Raw genomic sequence first — 17,566 nt, 5'->3', positions numbered from 1 at the left:
CTCAAACATACACACACTCTCTCACTCACGCCGCTTTGTGTGCAGCGCCGCGCCGGTCGCTCTGCTCGGTGAAGCGTCTGGAACCGGCCGCTCTCCGGACTCACTCAGCGGAACTCTCGGGAGTGGATTTTAACACTCACTCATTTGTTTCTCGGTGTTTTTTCTTCTTCTTCTTCTTCCTGCCTCCCCCTCTTCTTCTTCTCGGTCACAGCGGTGATTAAACACAAGCTCCCGGTGTGTGGAGGCACCGAGCAGCCGGGACCCCGGTGACAATGCCGGGCTCGCTGTCTCTCTCGGACCGACAGCCTCCTCCGGGTCACGGGCGACACGCCGCCGCCGCCGCGGCCGGTGAGACGATGATGATGTCCGGCTCAGGTTCAGTGCTCTTCCCGGCAGGGATTATCAATCCGTCGGTTCCAATCCGGAATATCAAGATGAAATTTGCGGTCCTTGTCGGACTGATCCAGGTTGGAGAGGTTTCCAACCGGGACATCGTGGAAACGGTGCTGAATTTGGTGAGTCCTTTATTATTATTATTATTATTATTATTATTATTATTATTACTATTATTGTTGTTGTTAATGTGAGTCAATAAGTGGCATCATCCCGTCACACTCAATGGTGTCAGTAACAGCGTCTGATACATGATAATAAAAAATATCTGAGGTTTGAGAATGAACACATTTAATAAATTATTTCCTCTACTAATAATTAGTGGAGCTAACAACGCGCGCACGCACACACGCGCACACAAAGGTGGGATGATTTATTCAAGCAAAGCCAGTTCACAAAGTCGTGAACTTCAACAAACTTTACTTTGTTTTCCTGTAAATCAACAAGAGTCCAGTCAGTGAAAGTGAGATCCACTTTAAAGGAGAGAGCAGACTTTATAAAGTCCCTGGGGGGAATTCTTTTTCCTGCATTTATTAATCCTATTTATGTGATGGCTGCACTCATTAGGAAGGCGATGGGGGTGTCAAGGGTCAAGGACACGGACCGACAGTGATGACCTGTCTGCTGTGGGAATCAAACCTGTAAACTCCCCATGCCAGGTCTGCTTCTCTAACCTCTTAATCAGGGGCGTCAAACACATTTTAGTGCAAAATCCAGTGAAATGACCAGAAAACTTGCATAGCTGTTGCATTATGCATGTTTTGACAGACAGCATGACGTCGACACTAATGCTAGTTTTCATTTTCACAATGAGGTGACTGTCTTTCATGGCAGAATCGCTGATATCTCATCTTCAGTCTCAGCATTGTGTTATGTCCACTACTCTAAAAATTAGTAAAATAAATAAACAAACAAACAAATAAATAAATAAATCTTTACCATTTGGTTTGGCGGCCTGATCTTAAGAGAAATGAAGCATTCTTTTTTGCTTAATTTCTCTTCTAAAACTTGCTTCACCCTCAGCTTTAAGAGTGCCCAAATATAGACTTTATGGACCAAAGTATTTGGCCACATCTGTAAATTATTGGTGTTTCAACAGATCTCTTCCCACAAATCAAGTTCAAGACATTTTGCTCTACAAGTTGGGAAAACTTTTTTTTTTTTTTTTTTAACTCCAATATAACTGTGCCCCACGGTCTATAAAGGCCTGGTTTGATGAGTTTGCAGTGGAAGAACTCAATTGGTCCGTGCACAGCCCTGACCTGGACCTCATGCAGTACCTTTGGGATGAACTCTAACTGAAATTGCGAGCTAGATTTTATCATCCAACACGATGCCTGACCCCAAAAAGCTCCTCAGGATCTGTCAATTCCCATAGAAACTCTCCAAATTATTGAAGAAACCCTTCCAAGATGATTGGAAACTGTAATAGCTTCAAAAAGAGGCAATGCGACGCCACTTTAGAGTGTGTGTTTTAGAGCCTAACAGTATAGTTCAAATGTATTGTGACTGTGGTATTGTGAAGACACACGTTGGGCTACAAAAAATAATTTGTCCTTGCACTGTGCATTTGTTGTGCAAATTCAAATATGACTAACATTTTGTGATTAGCTCATTTAAAAAAAAAGGAAAAAAATGTAATTGATTTGCATTCCAAATTAATTCGTACCTTAGCATAAGTCTGAAGCACAAAAAAAATACAAAAAATTATTAAATCACTAAAGTCTATGAACTTCTGAAACACAGCTAGTGAAAACTGCAGACATACTATTAATGGACTAACGGAAAAAAAACCAAACCCAACCCCCTCACAGTGTTGTATTTATCTTCATCCTGTCCTAATTGTCAATTCAGTTTTCTCCCTGCTAATGTAATGGTTTGGACACTTTTGTCCACACAGTGTACATTTCTGAGTCATTTTGAGTAGAAATTGTAAATTCAGTGACTTCAAAGATTCCAATTTCCCGGCACTCGGTGTGACATGCAATTACAAACAGTGTTCTGATTTTTTTTCTAATCGCACTTTGGTGATTTTGTCCATTTCAGACTCTCGTTGGGTATTGGTGTGACTAGTGCACTTGTTTAAATGACTTCCATGTTGAGGTACAAAACTGCTCGGAGCATACACAAGATGCCGAGCAGGGGTCCAGACAAAAGGATGCTCACAACACACCGTACACTGTAGCCTTGAGGTGTTGTGAAAGAGAGCTTGTAACTGCACCGGATGCAGGTTATTCTCTGTGTTTTTTTTTTGTCCCGCTCACTGTCTCCTCACATTCATATCGATCCCACAGAATTTTGTTTATAGCTTTTCATTCCCCGTCCCAAACTGGCCAGAGGAGTCTGTTCTCATCATGGATTGTTTATTTTCTGCTGCAGCGAAGAGAAAAGAGAGTAAGAAATAATGATCTCAGCGGGAGGTGGTTATGGATTTGAACCCGTAGTATGGCCGGTGTTAGTAAATGAAGCCAGTTTCCTCGTCCCCCCGGCACAGCAAGTCTCACATGATCTGAAGTGACTGTGAAACCAGTTCGTACCTTTTGCTTCGACCATCTGCAGGAGCGCTTCAGAGCCTGCTTGCTGTAGTTGGCCTCTCCTTGTTAGCACACTAGAGATTAATTACGCACTGTTCTGGCACAACAGAGATCCACTTTGTGGAGCAGGACAAATTGTAGCCCTTGGCATGCTCAGACACGAGAGTTGTACAGGAATAGCTGGAGTCTGTGACACCTTGCCCTCTCACTCTTTGCTGTGCTGTTTTCAAAGGAAATGTGCACAAGGCACAGCAAATGTCACGCTATAGTCCTTGCAGATTTTTTAAATATTTCTAAACTTATTGTGTAAACAAAATTGGTACTTTCTGACCCTCTGTATCCAGATGAAAATGCTTTGCTCCTTCCATCTTCTATGAAAGTGTCTGACGGCCAGATGCAGGGTTGAGGCAATAAAAACAAAATCTCAGAAGATTACTGCTCAGTTGAACATTTAGAGTCTGCTCCACAGGTTCAAGGATTGGGTTAAATCAGGGGTGTCAAACACATTTTAGCTCACAGGAACATACTGCCCAATATTGTCTTTAGGGGGCAGGACCAGCAAAACAGGGTCATAATAACCTTCATATTTAAATTTTACAGTTTTTTGTTATTGTTGTGCCGAGTATATGTGATAAAGAGGTCTCTATTTTGTATAACCTAACAATTATGACAGAAAATGGCTATAGGCTCTACATAAAGCGTATTTTAATGAGATTTTATAGTGCAAGATACAGTGAAATGTCCTAAAAAGCTTTCCCTTTCACTGTTGTATTATGTATGATTTTGCAAACTCACCTTGACAGCATAATTTTAATTGGAGCTAGCTCATTTGCAATGAGGTAACTAGCTGTCATGCCAGCATCATCAATATCTCAGTTTTCACTGTTGTGTTGTTTATGCTACTAGTAAGAAATTTGCTGAAGAAGCCCCCCCAAAAAGTCTTTTTTTTTTTTTTTGGAAATTTGCATAGTGGTTTGGTGGGCCGGATTGGAGCTTCTTGGGGGCCAGCTTTACGCATGGGCCTTATGCTTGACACCCTTAGGTTAGACTATATGACATTGATATAAATTCTACTTTAGAGGCTGAGCATTTGTGTCATTTAGCAATTAAGTCAAATTATATGCTGACAAAAATTACATGTGGAGTTCCTCAGGGGTTGGTTCTAGGGCCTCTTCTCAATCTACATGCCCCATTTTGTGGAAAGCAAGAGTAAAGCCGAGTACATGTCTGAATGGGATGGAGGACGGTGAAACAGTGAAGATGGAGATGAGGGTTCAGAACGTGGTGTTGAATCATCAAATCGGTGGAAAGTTTGAAAGAGGTGAAGAAGAAAGAACGAGCAGAGTGGATTGAATGGACATGAGTGTATGGTGTGATCTATATCACGGTTCAAGCTCGGTTGAGGGAAGACCTACAGGATCGAAGTGAGATCATCTGTATGGTTCAGAGACTGGAGGCTGAACTGGAGATGGCAGAGCGGAGGATGTTGTCTTTTTTTTTTTTTTTTGTAATTTTTTTCTTCGTTCTGGGTGGAGGGAATGGACAAGATGAGGAATGAGGCCATTTAAGGGACAGACCATGATGGACAGTTTGGTGGAGAAAGGAGAGATGAGGTTGAGATGGTGCGATCATGTATGTAGGAGAGATGACAGCTGTGTGGAAAATAGGATTCTGAGGATGGAGCTAGTGAGGAGGTTCATGGGTCCAGTGACAAAATACTTGAAGAAAGATGATCCACTTGGCAACCACTATCAGGAAGATGCTCAAATAAGAAGACAATACTCTATAGTCATATATGACTTTATGTGACAAAGATTGTACGTTTAATTAAGTTATATATTTACTGCTTCAGAAGCGTCAACACCCGTTAAATTATTGATCTTTCAGTCCATTTGGGAAGAGTCTTTCTCCAGATGTGACAGCTACGAAGCAATGTGTTTGCACACCTTTTGGGATAAACGTTTGTTTCAGACTCTCAGACACTTTGCCATGTTTTCAAGAAGAGATGTTGGGTCAAACCTCCATCCTATGAAGTGAGAGACGATCCGGTGTACTAAATAAGCCACATCTGCTCCAGATGTTACACTAGAAAATTACGTTTTCTCACGTAGTCCAGATACAGTATGGGCATTAACAAACACAGCACATGGGTTTACCAGAAAATGCAAAAAAAAAAAAAAAAAATGGAGAAATTTGTTTTCGGCTTGGTTCAGAAGTCAGTTCCCACTGTGAATTCATGATGCTAAATCTCAAAGAATCTACAACCTTGATGTAATTCTGGATTCAAAAGTAATTTTATTTGTCACATCAAGATAATTTTCTAATCAGTCAACTTCCCCCTTATGAACATTGGAAGAATGATAGAACATGTGAAGTATATGTGTAAAATCTTGTATGTTGTAGTTTGTCTGGACGTTTTCTATCCCCATTTAGGTTGCAAACATTAACAGAAGGTGTATGTGCTTTACTGTGGTTTATAATTAGATAGATCACACCATTTCAGCACTTACTGACTTGTTTGAGAATAAAAATCTGAAATCAGTTTACAAACACACATCAACATTTTAGTGAGTAGCTGACGCACAGTTTGTATAAAAGTTTCTTCATCTAATTGACATAAAAATGTGGATTAAAAGTGCAAAAGAAACGTCTTCTATGTCAAATACCTTGACTACAGGATTTATTTTTGTACTTATGAGTTGGGTTTATTGGCGAGACTGTAACAGTAGGTCAGCCTGATAAAAGCAAATATCTGTCACTGAGTGAGCGAGTGACTAATGCCGGGTCTCAAATTGCTTTTTTTTCCCACACTTACACTTTACTGTTTTGAGCACATGAAGTGTGTTCACACTGTCAAGTAAGCCAAAATGGAGTGCATTCTGAGTACCTGGATGGTGCGTTCATAATGGACTGAAAGTTTTTGTGGGAAAAGCAGGACATGTTTCACCATCAGAGTGCAAATACTGACTTCACTCCTGGGTAAAGAGCAGGAGGGGAGAGTGCTGCGACTGCTCCAGAGCCAAACACCTCAAGTGTTATTGGTGCTGGGATGTGATTTTGCCATTTGCATAATCATCTGAGGTATTTCTGAAATAGAATTGAACAAAGCTGGCAGATATTGTAGTGAGTGGTGAGGTCAAATGGATAACTAGTGCACTAATGCACCATCAGATTTAATGCACATAAAATGTATACAATTTGCAGGAAGGCCCACTTATAGGTGGTGCATCAAATGTCACTTCACTAATGCAGAGATGTCTTATCGCTCTCATGCAGGGTTTTTTTTTTCTTCATCTTCCTGCTACAGCTCATCTGATTGTGAAGAGTGGCTCATTTTCAGGCTTTTTGCAGAGCTCGGTGATGACACATTCATTACATTCAGACCGTGGCAACATGGCGGACATCAGCCCTGCCTGGACCGGGATTCAGCATTAATGGAAGTTTATGATTTCAGACAAATCCTCCCATGTGTTAAAGCTGGTTGTCAGAATCCTGGATCTTCTTTCATCTGTTTCAATTAAAAGTTATGTTTTCTAATCTAAAGCTCTCCAGTGTCCAGTCGTATGCTCGGCTTCGCCCTCATGTCTTACTTTTCAAGTGGAGAGCGTCTGAAGAGTTTAAATCTCAGAGGTTCTAATTTGTGAAGTAATTGAATCGTAATGCCTTCATCATCTCCAGGGAACATCTGAGGGGGAAATGTGATTCGTAATCTCCTGACATGAGCACTTTTCTCCCCCCAGATGCGACATATACTGTAGTTACCCTATTTGCGGCCTGTCAGCTGATTCACTGCAATTTTGAAGATGACAATAGAAATCGCTTAACTGCCTCCTACCATGAGTCATCTTGTCAGGTATATTATTCAGGCTAGGTCAAAGTTACCCTCCAGATTTTTCAGACTTCCTTAAAGTAACACTCCACCCAAATATGATCCATTGCGGTCGACTTCATCCCAGTTGCATGGTACCCAGTGGTTGCAAATTTAAGGAAAAATATTGGCAGCAATGCAACTACTTTTCTGTATGTTTGCGATGGAGTAAGGTTTGAAAACTGGCTGTATTTCACAGACTTTAATAACCCTTTTAATCATTAGAGCTGGTTAAAAAAAGCAGGTGAGAGAGAATGGCTGCAGGATGAGTTTGATAGGAATCTTGGGCGTCTGGGTTGGATTATCTGAAAGATGGCTCGGGGCGAACATTCTGAAACACCAGCAGTAGTGGGACCAAACTTTAAGAGAGACGATAATATTGACTGGACGAGATGTATCCATCCACCCATCCATCGGCAGACATGTGCATAGGGATTATTCAGAAAGCATTTTCCCCACATATACAAGGCAATTCAAAGTAATTTCTACAGCAGCAGTCAGAAACAACAATTCACAGTACTTCACAGAGAATTAAAAGAAATGCATTAAAACAAGGTGATTAAGAAAGGCATAAAATGGAGAATAAATAAAGCAAAAGCTTTAATTAAAAAAAAAAATAAAGTTATTAAATGCATAGAGCTGTGTGTCATCTGCATGGTTATAACAGAAGATGTTATATTGTTCCCTGACCTGAGCCAGCGGGAGAATGTAGATGTTCAATAAAAGAGCCCTGAGGATGAAGCCTTGAGGAGCCACACAAGTGAATTTCATATTCTTCAGATTCATCATTACCTTTTGATGCAAATTAGTCCCGGTCTTGTAAGTAAGATGTAAGGATTTTTCAGGTCTGTCCAGCAGTAAGTTGTCGAAAACTGCACAAAGATCCAGTAACACTGAAACACTTGACTATGTCATGAAAATGCTTTGTGCTTTGAAATTTGTTCTACTAAATGAACAATGTTCTTTTTCTTGTACTGAAACTGTGAAATGGCCTGTTTTTTGTTTTTTTTTTCTTGTAAAAATTTCTAGTAAAACAATACCTACCTAGTGGGTGGACATCTGCAGCAGCAGGATTCCACCATTAGTCAGTCTTTTGTGATATGTATTTGAAATCATAAGTACTTGAAATTCTAGTCTTGTGTGTCAACATGTGGACGCTGCGTCCATTCTTGGTGCAATGTCATTTTATTTCAAGCTTTACTTTTTGGCAATATGCTATAAAGAAGGAATTAAATCGCCCACCAGTCGTCAAACACAGGTTTTGTTGCTAAAAACATTTCCAGAAAACCCTTCACCTTAGATTACTTTTGCTACTGCAGTATTCCCTTCCCATCTGTGTCAGTGATTTTTACAGTGAATTCTGTTTCTTGCCAAGTCCTCGGAGTCAGGAAGCCCACTTATTGCTTATTTGATATTGATTTATATTGCCAGCTCACCAACATGCTCTGAATGAGAAACTTACAGACACAGAAGGTGTTTCATATGCCTGTTACTGCTTTGTTAAATATATGATCAACACTAGATGCCAAATCAATTATTTTCATTAGCTTAATGGCATTACACATGCTGTTACAATTATCCTTATGACGAGCACAACGATGCACCTTGGACTATGATTAGTAATCACTGATCCTTGCTGTTTGTGATTACAAGATAGTTTTGAGAGCAATTTGACTGAATCAGGACACACTCTCAGGTGAAACACCTTTTTTTTTTATTTGTGACTTTTTTGTTTTATTAAAAGACAAATTAGTCAAAATCTTTGATGTCTGGAAATTCCTCTGGAGCCAAACTGTCTGTGCTAAACATGTCTGCCGGTCATTAGTAATATTAATGAATACAGTTTTCACCTTTATGAATGCAGGAATCCTTGAATTATAAGAATGGGTATTATATTAAATACCTCCATACTTTTTATTCATGTTCATGGGATAATTTTTCAATTATCTCTTTATGTGTACCAAAGAGCTGTCAAAGAATTTATAACTGGACTATTTAAATAAAGGGCTGAGAAACATATGGATTATGGGGAAAAGAATTGCCGGAAGGCATTACATTACACCATAATACATTTCCTTTAAATTTCCTGACCAAAGGAACAGCTTTTGCTGAATTCACGCTGTGTTTGTAGGAGTTGCCTACATAACATAAACCTGAGCCAAAGAATCAGCGAAACCTAGCTACATCATTACGAATGAAAGAAGCGATGGCGTCGATGCCATGGCGTTGAGGTGAATCTGTGAAAACACTCAGGCTGACAGTAGCTGCATTTCCATTACCCCTAGAAATGTGCAAAACCGAAATGTCATAATAAAAAACTAGTAATGGAAAAAACCTCCCAAATATCACAAAAAGTTGTTTGCGCTTATGCGCTCTCATGAGGTGGTTTTTCAGGTGCGTCGATAAAGAAGTACAGTATATCGCAAAGTGCAATGGAAACACTTTTTCCACATTTACAAGTCAGTGGACATAATCCATGACATTGCATTACCAGTGTTGCCAGATTGGGCGGATTTCTGCCTAATTGGGGTTTTTTTTAAACACACTGCGCTGGAAAAAAAAAAAAAAAAAGAGTTTAATTACAGTAAACTGGATTTACATGTTTGGTTGCTCATGTTTCACACTGAACAACTTTTCTTGCAGTTGCAATGATCCAGAGGTTGAGGAGGCAGTGTGTGTTGGCTGTTTGACTGCCCTGTTTGTGGGCCTGTCTGTACTGCCTTTTGTATTGGTTTATTTGGTGCAGTCTTGTGCTTATGGCGTATTTTTTATTATGCAAATAAGAGTTGAGTATTGAGTTGGGCAGTTTTTACGTTATGTTCGGAATGGAAACAGTGAGTCAGACCTGGCAACCCTGAACATGACCAGTCTGTTCAAGTAAAGATGGCGCGGTGCGTTTGGAGGCAGTTATCTTTTTGCACATAATTTAAGAACAAAATATAACCACCATCCTTGGTTACAAACAACAGTGAAATGTAGAATATTACAAGGAAAATGCAAGATGTTTTGTCTCTGTCTTCTTTTAAGCAGAGTCTTGTGGGACGAGATTGTACGAGATTTACGGCTTATCACCATTCATTGGAAACGGCTGCATATCGCAATTGTACCTTGGTGAAATTTGGAAAGCATTGCTTTTATTTTGTGAAGAAGTGTAATGGAAACGCAGCTTGTGACAGAAATCAAAACTCACCCATCTTGAGCGGCCAAAATATATCTGGCTGACATGATTTAGAGATTTCGGCAGATTGGTTAAATAAAGCAGTCATTGCTTGAAGACATTAAATTTGCACTTATTTTCCTTACAATGCTTAACATTTTTTTTATCCATTATTTCAATGTTATTATTTTTATTTAACTCATGATCATATTAGGGCCTTTGTTGTAATTAGATCAACACTCAGGTGAGTTTTTCTGATTCTACATTCAGTAGAATGTTTTCTAGAACCCTCTTCCACCATTTTCATTCATATGAAGCTAATGGGCCATTTTCACAGCTCCACTACTTCCTGAAATTAAGTGTGCACATTCATTTCCTGTCTTGCATTATTGGCCAAAATGATTAATCCAGGTGTGTCTTGTTGCAGCAGTCTAAACCAGACACACCTGGATTAATCGGTTTTGGCCAATAATGCAAGACAGGAAATGAATGTGCACAGTTAATTTCAGGAAGTAGTGAAGCTGTGAAAATACCCCATTCCGATACGAGTATTTGGTCCGATACTGCTCAGAGTGCTCACAGGTGAAAAATCCCCAATACAACCTGGCGAGTATTACCTGACGCCATGTGTCAGCAACATCACTCAGGTATGCAAGAGAGATCGAGCCACGTCTGCGGTTTGGAGATTCTTTAACAGTAAGACAGGCTGTAGATTATGTTCTGCCAAAATAATAAAAGGAGGCGAAAGATAGTTGGTACGACACCAGCAACTTAATCACCGGAGACGTTCGGACCCACAGAGTTATCCAGATGTTGCTCATTAGTTTAACTGCTCAGTGGGTCCGGGAGGACTTTACTGCGAGCCGTGCTACACGCTACATGCTAAAGAGCTTCGGGGCTCACACCCCAGTGATGGTAAACATGATTAAAGTATGACTGATACTCTCATTAACGGCGAGCTGGTGTGTGTGGCGGCATAAAGCATGCTCAGTCCGTTGGTCTGCAGTCTGCAGCGCATATAGGGCTTTGCATAGATCAATGCTACACAAGACAGTTGGAGATGCTCGTATAATTCAGAGGCTGTACTGAGGTGGTTTTTGGCAAAGCATAGCCTCCACATAGTGTTGTGTATAGAGTATAAATTACATATCATGGGATTTAATAACTACTTGTATCGGGAGTTGGCATAGACAAGTGCTTAAAGGTTAATACTCGTACTTCTCTGTAGAGAAGTAGTATCGGTGCATCCCTGTTATGAAGATTTGCTTGATCTCTGTTCTGCACCAGGACATAATAAACCAATCAAATATGGCAGACAGCACTGTACTTCCAAAAGGTTTTGACTGTTAATACAATAAGTAAACGTAGAAACTAAAATATAACTGTGGTGTCTGTTCAGTTGACCAAGGCATGAATGGAGTTTGTTTGTGAACCAATTTCATCAAGGAAACGAGAGCACTTTGATGAAGGACGGAAAAGTTGTGGTATTGGCCCAGTGTGTGCGTGTGTGTGTGTGTGGCTATCCTTGAAAGCATTATCCAGCCATTGGTTTGCTTGTATTGTGTTGCTATTTAGTTGAAATTTAATAGAAATGAAATTCCTTTGAATGTGGATTAATTTGTGTTTGTTTACTGGACGGCTCAGTAGTTTTGGCATAAACGGCAAAATTGCGCACGCGGTCCATAAATCTCTCATTGAGCAGGTCGTGTTGCACAATATCACTGCGTTACTGAGGAGTAAACATAAGACCAAGCTGGCAGTGGTCATTAACACGGCCAGTAAATTAATCAAATGGCTTCAGATGACAGTCTCTTGGAACGGAGGGCGTTTAGGGAAAAGTGTTGCGTGTCAGAGAAACCTTCACGTCAGCTGTTCGCTGTTTGGAGAACTGAGTTCTGGTCGATGCTGCAACTGGCTCAGAGTCGGTATATAATAAGTCATTTATCCCACCGGCAGCTGGCTCGCTCAGTTTGGAGAGACTTGCTGGTAATCTGTGCTTTGTGTTGTATTTGATTACAGTCGAATAACTTCAAGAAAAAAAAAATCTCTGTGGAGCTGTTGAAGAGCTTCGGCGTCTGTGTCCAATATGTCCGCGCTTCCCACAGTCCAAACGGTTAGCGGCTCCAACAGTTGTGAGGATGAGTGGCTTGATGGACAGACGAGCCATCCAGAGCGTCTTTGTCCTCCTGCCAGCTGAACTCTGAGAGAGGCTCCAGTCGACATGAACCTAATGAGAGCGCTCTGTATATCCAATTTAAGTAATTGATTGAACAGCTTGGGGGAGCATCCGTTTGGCATGTCAACAAGCGAGTCTCACTGTAAACATTAACAACTTAATTAGATAAGAGTTGAACATCATCACCCCACATAAACAAACAAAAAAAAAAGAAATCTTGTTTGTGGAGTAGAGTAATTGAATAAATGAATGAGCTAAACATTGCTGTGTTACAGTTTTGTGCCATCGTCCCTTATCAAAACTAATTAAAGAGGGGGTTGCCTTAACTTTCATGTATAGACAGCCCCAAATAGAAGCTGAAGTTAAGATAACACTATAATCGTACTGCCTTCAAGGTTGATGTGATTCCACACGAATTAAATGGATCAGCAAAGGGAAACTGAGCGCTGCGATTTTACCAGCAAGGCATCATCCTAACATGTGGCTGTACAGCCGATATGTGTCGTAACGAGGCTCAGGGTGGCATATCCTAATGTTCTCACCATCATTTGAAGCCTTTTAAAAATGTGATGCTTAATAATTCTGGCAACAATGTGTAATTTGTATTCTTTAATGAGAGAAAATGTCCAAATCAGAAAGGACTACAGATGCATGTCAGAAAATCGCAATATCATTGATTTCTTTTTTCTTTTTAAGCCCGAGGTTAAAGATCTTATGACTTGTTCTGATCTTTTAGATATTATATTTTATCTTTCATGTTTTTCATCTTCTTCTTTATACGATCAAGAAAGGGTTTGAAATTTTTAATTTCTTTGTGATAAATCTAAGACATGGAATTTTTAAAGTTTGAATTAAAAGAAGGGGGATTTTTTTTTCAAAAAGATTGAATCATAAATGAATCAAAATAGAAAAAAACAAAGTGAGATCAGTTCAAATAAAACTGGATTTATACCCTCTCGCTCTTCTTTAAACCAAACATCTGAATACATATCAGTTTGATGACTACATCTTAACATTCACGGTGGAACAGATCCTCTTCCCCACTAAAACTGTAACACTTCCATATGTTTATTACAGAAGAGAAATTACTTTTTAATTACTGGACAGTTACTTTTGCGAAGTTTGTGAAATATTCAATTGTTTGAGTATAACAGTTACTGAATATATCAGCTATTTTCCCTTTTTTTCAGCAAAACATTAACATCACAATGGTTGTATCTGGTGGGATGATGCTGTACCAGAAGGTACATTTCAGAGTTGAAATAATAAATTGTCTACATGTTTAGTAAATTCAGTAATAATTCCTAACAGTCGCTTCTTGTCAGATGTTTGGTGCAGCATCATGTGACTGCATCATTTAGTTTCAGTGCTGAACTGCTGCTGTTGGGTTTTTTTTTTCCTTTTTCCTGCTCCTTTCACATTTTGTCACAATGATTTCTTCTTTTTCCCTCATCAGGCTGCTAACAGCTTCTCAAAAGTGTTCAAACTTGTTAGATGACATAGCTGGCTCATTTTCCAGGCTGCTCGGAGGCATTCAGTTCACTCTGTTGTGCGATTGCGACAACCTTGATTAAAATTGCGTAGATCTCCTCTCACACTTGTCAGAAGCAGACACATAAAGGCAGAGGAAGCTGTGAAATCACTTAAAGGTACAGTTCGCAGGATCATGATCAACAACCTTGAGAATAAAGCTGCACGACAAAATACTTGTAATGCTCCCAATGTGTTGCTTTTTAAAGGAATAAGGTTTTAAACGTTTAGGTTATCTTATTTTGAGTCCAACTTTCTCTTTTATGCTGAGTTCTTCATCACGACAGCTTGGGGTCTTCAAAAACAAGAGCAACATGTTTGATGCAAATGTCAGGATGGAGACTTGGTGCCAGAAGAGATGATAAGCCATCTTCAGGTTGTTTGTCAGCGCTGTCACGCTGTCATGTAAAGGGTGTATCTCACTGGCCTGGCGACGCGGTGGCAACCTGGCAGTGTTAATTTTGACATGAATTTTTCATTTCATTTTAGTTTTAGTCATTCACCAAAGACTTGATTTAGTTAAAGTCACATTTTAGTTTTTTAGTTTTGTTTTGTTTTAGTTCAAATTTAGTCTGTGGAAATTAGTTTTAGTTTTAGTCTTAATTTTAGTCTTGATGAAATTTGACAGTTTTGTTGTACTGTAGTATGTTAGATAGATAGATAGATAGATAGATAGATAGATAGATAGATAGATAGATAGATAACTTTATTGTCCCAGTAGGAAATTTGTCTTGGGCAAAGCGCAAAGTGCTACATCAACATACATATACATATAAAAACAAAACATAAAGCCACAGTAGCAGAAGTGCAAAAAGATACGTGTCACGGTTGTAAAAACTCCATTATGAGCATATCTTGAATTATGTTTAGATATTTACATTTAGAATGTATCATAACTCTTGTGTCATAAATATGAATATCTAAGGCTTGTTAGAAAAAAATTAAATATATGAACTTCAGATTCTTTTTGTAAATTCTTACAACAAATGACAACCTGCAAGAAAAAAGCTCCAATCATAAGGACCAGCAGATGGCGGTAATGCAACCAAGCTGCCATATAACATCACAGAAGAAGAAGAAGAGAAGCACAAAAGCAAACACGGCACTGAGTGTTGCATTTCCGTATCGGAGACAGATCGGAGCCAGAGTGAGCCTGGCGTGAGGATGGTTGTAACTCAGCTTGTCCGGCGGCCAGCGTCAGCTTTTTCTTCACATTTTTACTCGTCAGTTCATAATGTGCAGAGATTTTGTTTTAGTTTTTGTTGTCATTACTTATTAAATTTATGTTCTCGTCACAAATTAGTCACGGAATAAATGGTCGTCAACGAAAAGTTTTCCTTTAAGTTTTCGTTTACAAAGTTAACACTGCAACCTGGTGGTGACTCGAGTCTCCGCGACGTCTCTCAGAGACTAGCCACGTTTCCAGGGATTCCCAGGAAATTCAAACATGTTCGATTTTCTTGGAGACTTTTTTCCAGTCTCCAGTAGGTCTCCTCGTCTCCATCAGTTGCGGCAACATCGCGGAGACTTATTTGTTCCGCGACTGGGGAGTCGCCTGCATGACAATTCTGCAACGTCTCCGTAGCCTCGCGAGCACCCATGGTAACCTCTCTGCAATGTTGTGGAGACGTTGCCGAAATTGCCAAAGTCGCCCCGTAACTTCTGGGTAAACTGGCTAGGAGACGTCTCCAACACGTTACAACACGATCACATCGGCTGTTAGATGAACACCCAAAACTCTTTGAGAGTTTTGTGTTTTCACCTGAAAATGCGATTGTATCACCGGACATACAAACGGCTGTAAGATCCAAACGTTTCTTTGTGCTGGTTTTGAGAAACAGGAGACATTCAGCACCACCAGTCGGCTCCATTGAGAGGTTGTTATAACTGATAAATGGTGTAAGTCATATGTTTGTGCACTGGTTTATGCACTTTCTAAAACACGTTAGCTCCAACGGAATCACTCAAAAATCATGATGAATCATGTAAATGTTAGGACGCTGGTGAAAAACCTAATTAACAGTTAATAAATATATATATATATATATATATATATATATATATATATATATATATATATATATATATATATATTTATTTATATTTATATAAATATATATATATATATATATATATATATATATATATATATATATATATATATATATATATATGAACAAACAACAAAACAAAAAACAAAATTGCTTTCAGCGATTTTCTCATCGGTTGAAGGTTTGCTGCCTTTTTCACCTATTGTACATCAATATTCCACAACAAAAGTTCTGAGATGTATCATTAAGCTCTATTATCATAAATTATTTACATCATGCGCACAGATGTCACTGTTTTCTAGTGTCAGCAGCCAAAATTAATGCTTGTTCTCATCATGAAAACTTGAAAACTGAACCCTCGAGGCACTTTTCATGTCCCTTCTGTTTGGATATTGACATTTTTAAATGTGGTGAAAATGAAAGAGTTTGGCATCTGTTTATTCAATGTGTCAGTCACAGATAAAGATTTTTTTGATTCGATGGTGGTTTAAAGGGAAACTGTCAGTCTGCCGCTCTGTGAGTGCTCTCTTCAGAAGCCGAGTTGATGTGTTGTCTGAGGAGATGGCAGCTTTAACATACGCAGCTGCAGCCCATTTTTAATTGTTATTTCTGTTTGCCTTTCCAGTAGTCATACGAAGACAGACATGGTCTTATGAGAAAAGCACTGCGAGCAGCACGTAAACACACGGAGAAGCGATCTCAAAGCACTTCACAGGAGAATCTGACAGATGTGCCCCATTTTATTGTGTAAAAGACAGAAAAAATTAAGTCATCTAAAGTTTCTGACAGTATCAGTTTATCTAACGCTCTCTGTATTTGGACAATAACAACAGTGTCAGTCCATATTCTCTATTTTTATTTGAAATGTTCTACCAATAGAGCCTCAGCCTAAATGAAAGATATCGTCACAATTATCATACCTTCATCTGCAATGGGAAAAAAAATGAATAAATCTCTGGGTTTCCTTGAATCTTAACTTCCACTTATGTGATTCTGTGAACTTTGCCAAAACGAAAGCCCTCTTCATTAAAAAGCCAGCTCCAACTCTCTGCATCAGAACACAGAAATGAGTTTGGATTTGTCAATTGTATCTTTTGAATAGACAGTTCCTTGGGTTATGGATATAAAGTGCAATGAAATACAAAAGGAAATTCATCCTTGAGGACACCGAGCTCACAGAAAATGCAAAAATGCTGCACTTCAGGAATGACTTTAAACCCACCAGCCTCTCTTGCCAGGGGTAAATTTCCAGTTCTCAACTGAACCCTGCAGGGACCTTCTTCCTTTGTGAATTTAAGTTTAAATACGACTCATCAGCTGCAAGGTGACAACAGTGAAAGCTTCCATGCCAAACAATTGCTTCCCACATAAAAGAAACAAAGCAAGGCTTCAAAAACCTGCTTATGTGTGCAGCTCACAGGCCAACAAGGGGCAATCAGTATATCTTCAAATGCATAATTAATGAAAGACAAGAACTGGGATTTGTGTGTGACCGATGCTGCCTTCAATTGTGGTGAGCTTACACTTTAAGTGTCCCTCTGCTGCAGTTGAGTTAGTTGCACCATTTGATCGATCGTGGATCAATATGACCTCTGCACACTGCTACAGCTTTACAGACATCACACTTTTTTTTTTCTCTTGTGCTAATCTTGAAAATTAAATGAGCCGCTAACTTTTTAGCCTTTTATTTTTTGTTCCTTCTTTTGCACACGCAATTCATGCATGTGTGCATGATTTCACGAGCATCCATTTACAGTTTAATTCTCATCACTCTTAAATGTGCCAGTGAAGACAAGCACAACAGTCCTTTACACAATGAAAGCTATGGATTTGTTAAATATCACATCAATGAAATCT

The 17,566-nt window shown here is 39.3% G+C and overlaps 1 protein-coding gene across 1 annotated transcript in view; it reads left to right on the top strand.

The window, feature by feature from the left end:
* The first annotated feature begins 223 nt into the window (after positions 1-223).
* nbeab (neurobeachin b) overlaps positions 224-17,566 on the top strand; it is a 251,897-nt gene continuing 234,554 nt past the window's right edge. Inside the window, 1 exon segment of the mRNA XM_030109360.1 lies at positions 224-515. Within this exon segment, the coding sequence (XP_029965220.1) occupies positions 273-515 (243 nt within the window). The 5' untranslated portion in view covers positions 224-272.

Source organism: Salarias fasciatus, chromosome 14, assembly GCF_902148845.1.
Source record: "Salarias fasciatus chromosome 14, fSalaFa1.1, whole genome shotgun sequence".
NCBI lineage: Eukaryota > Metazoa > Chordata > Actinopteri > Blenniiformes > Blenniidae > Salarias > Salarias fasciatus.
This window is presented reverse-complemented; position numbering and strand designations above follow the sequence as displayed.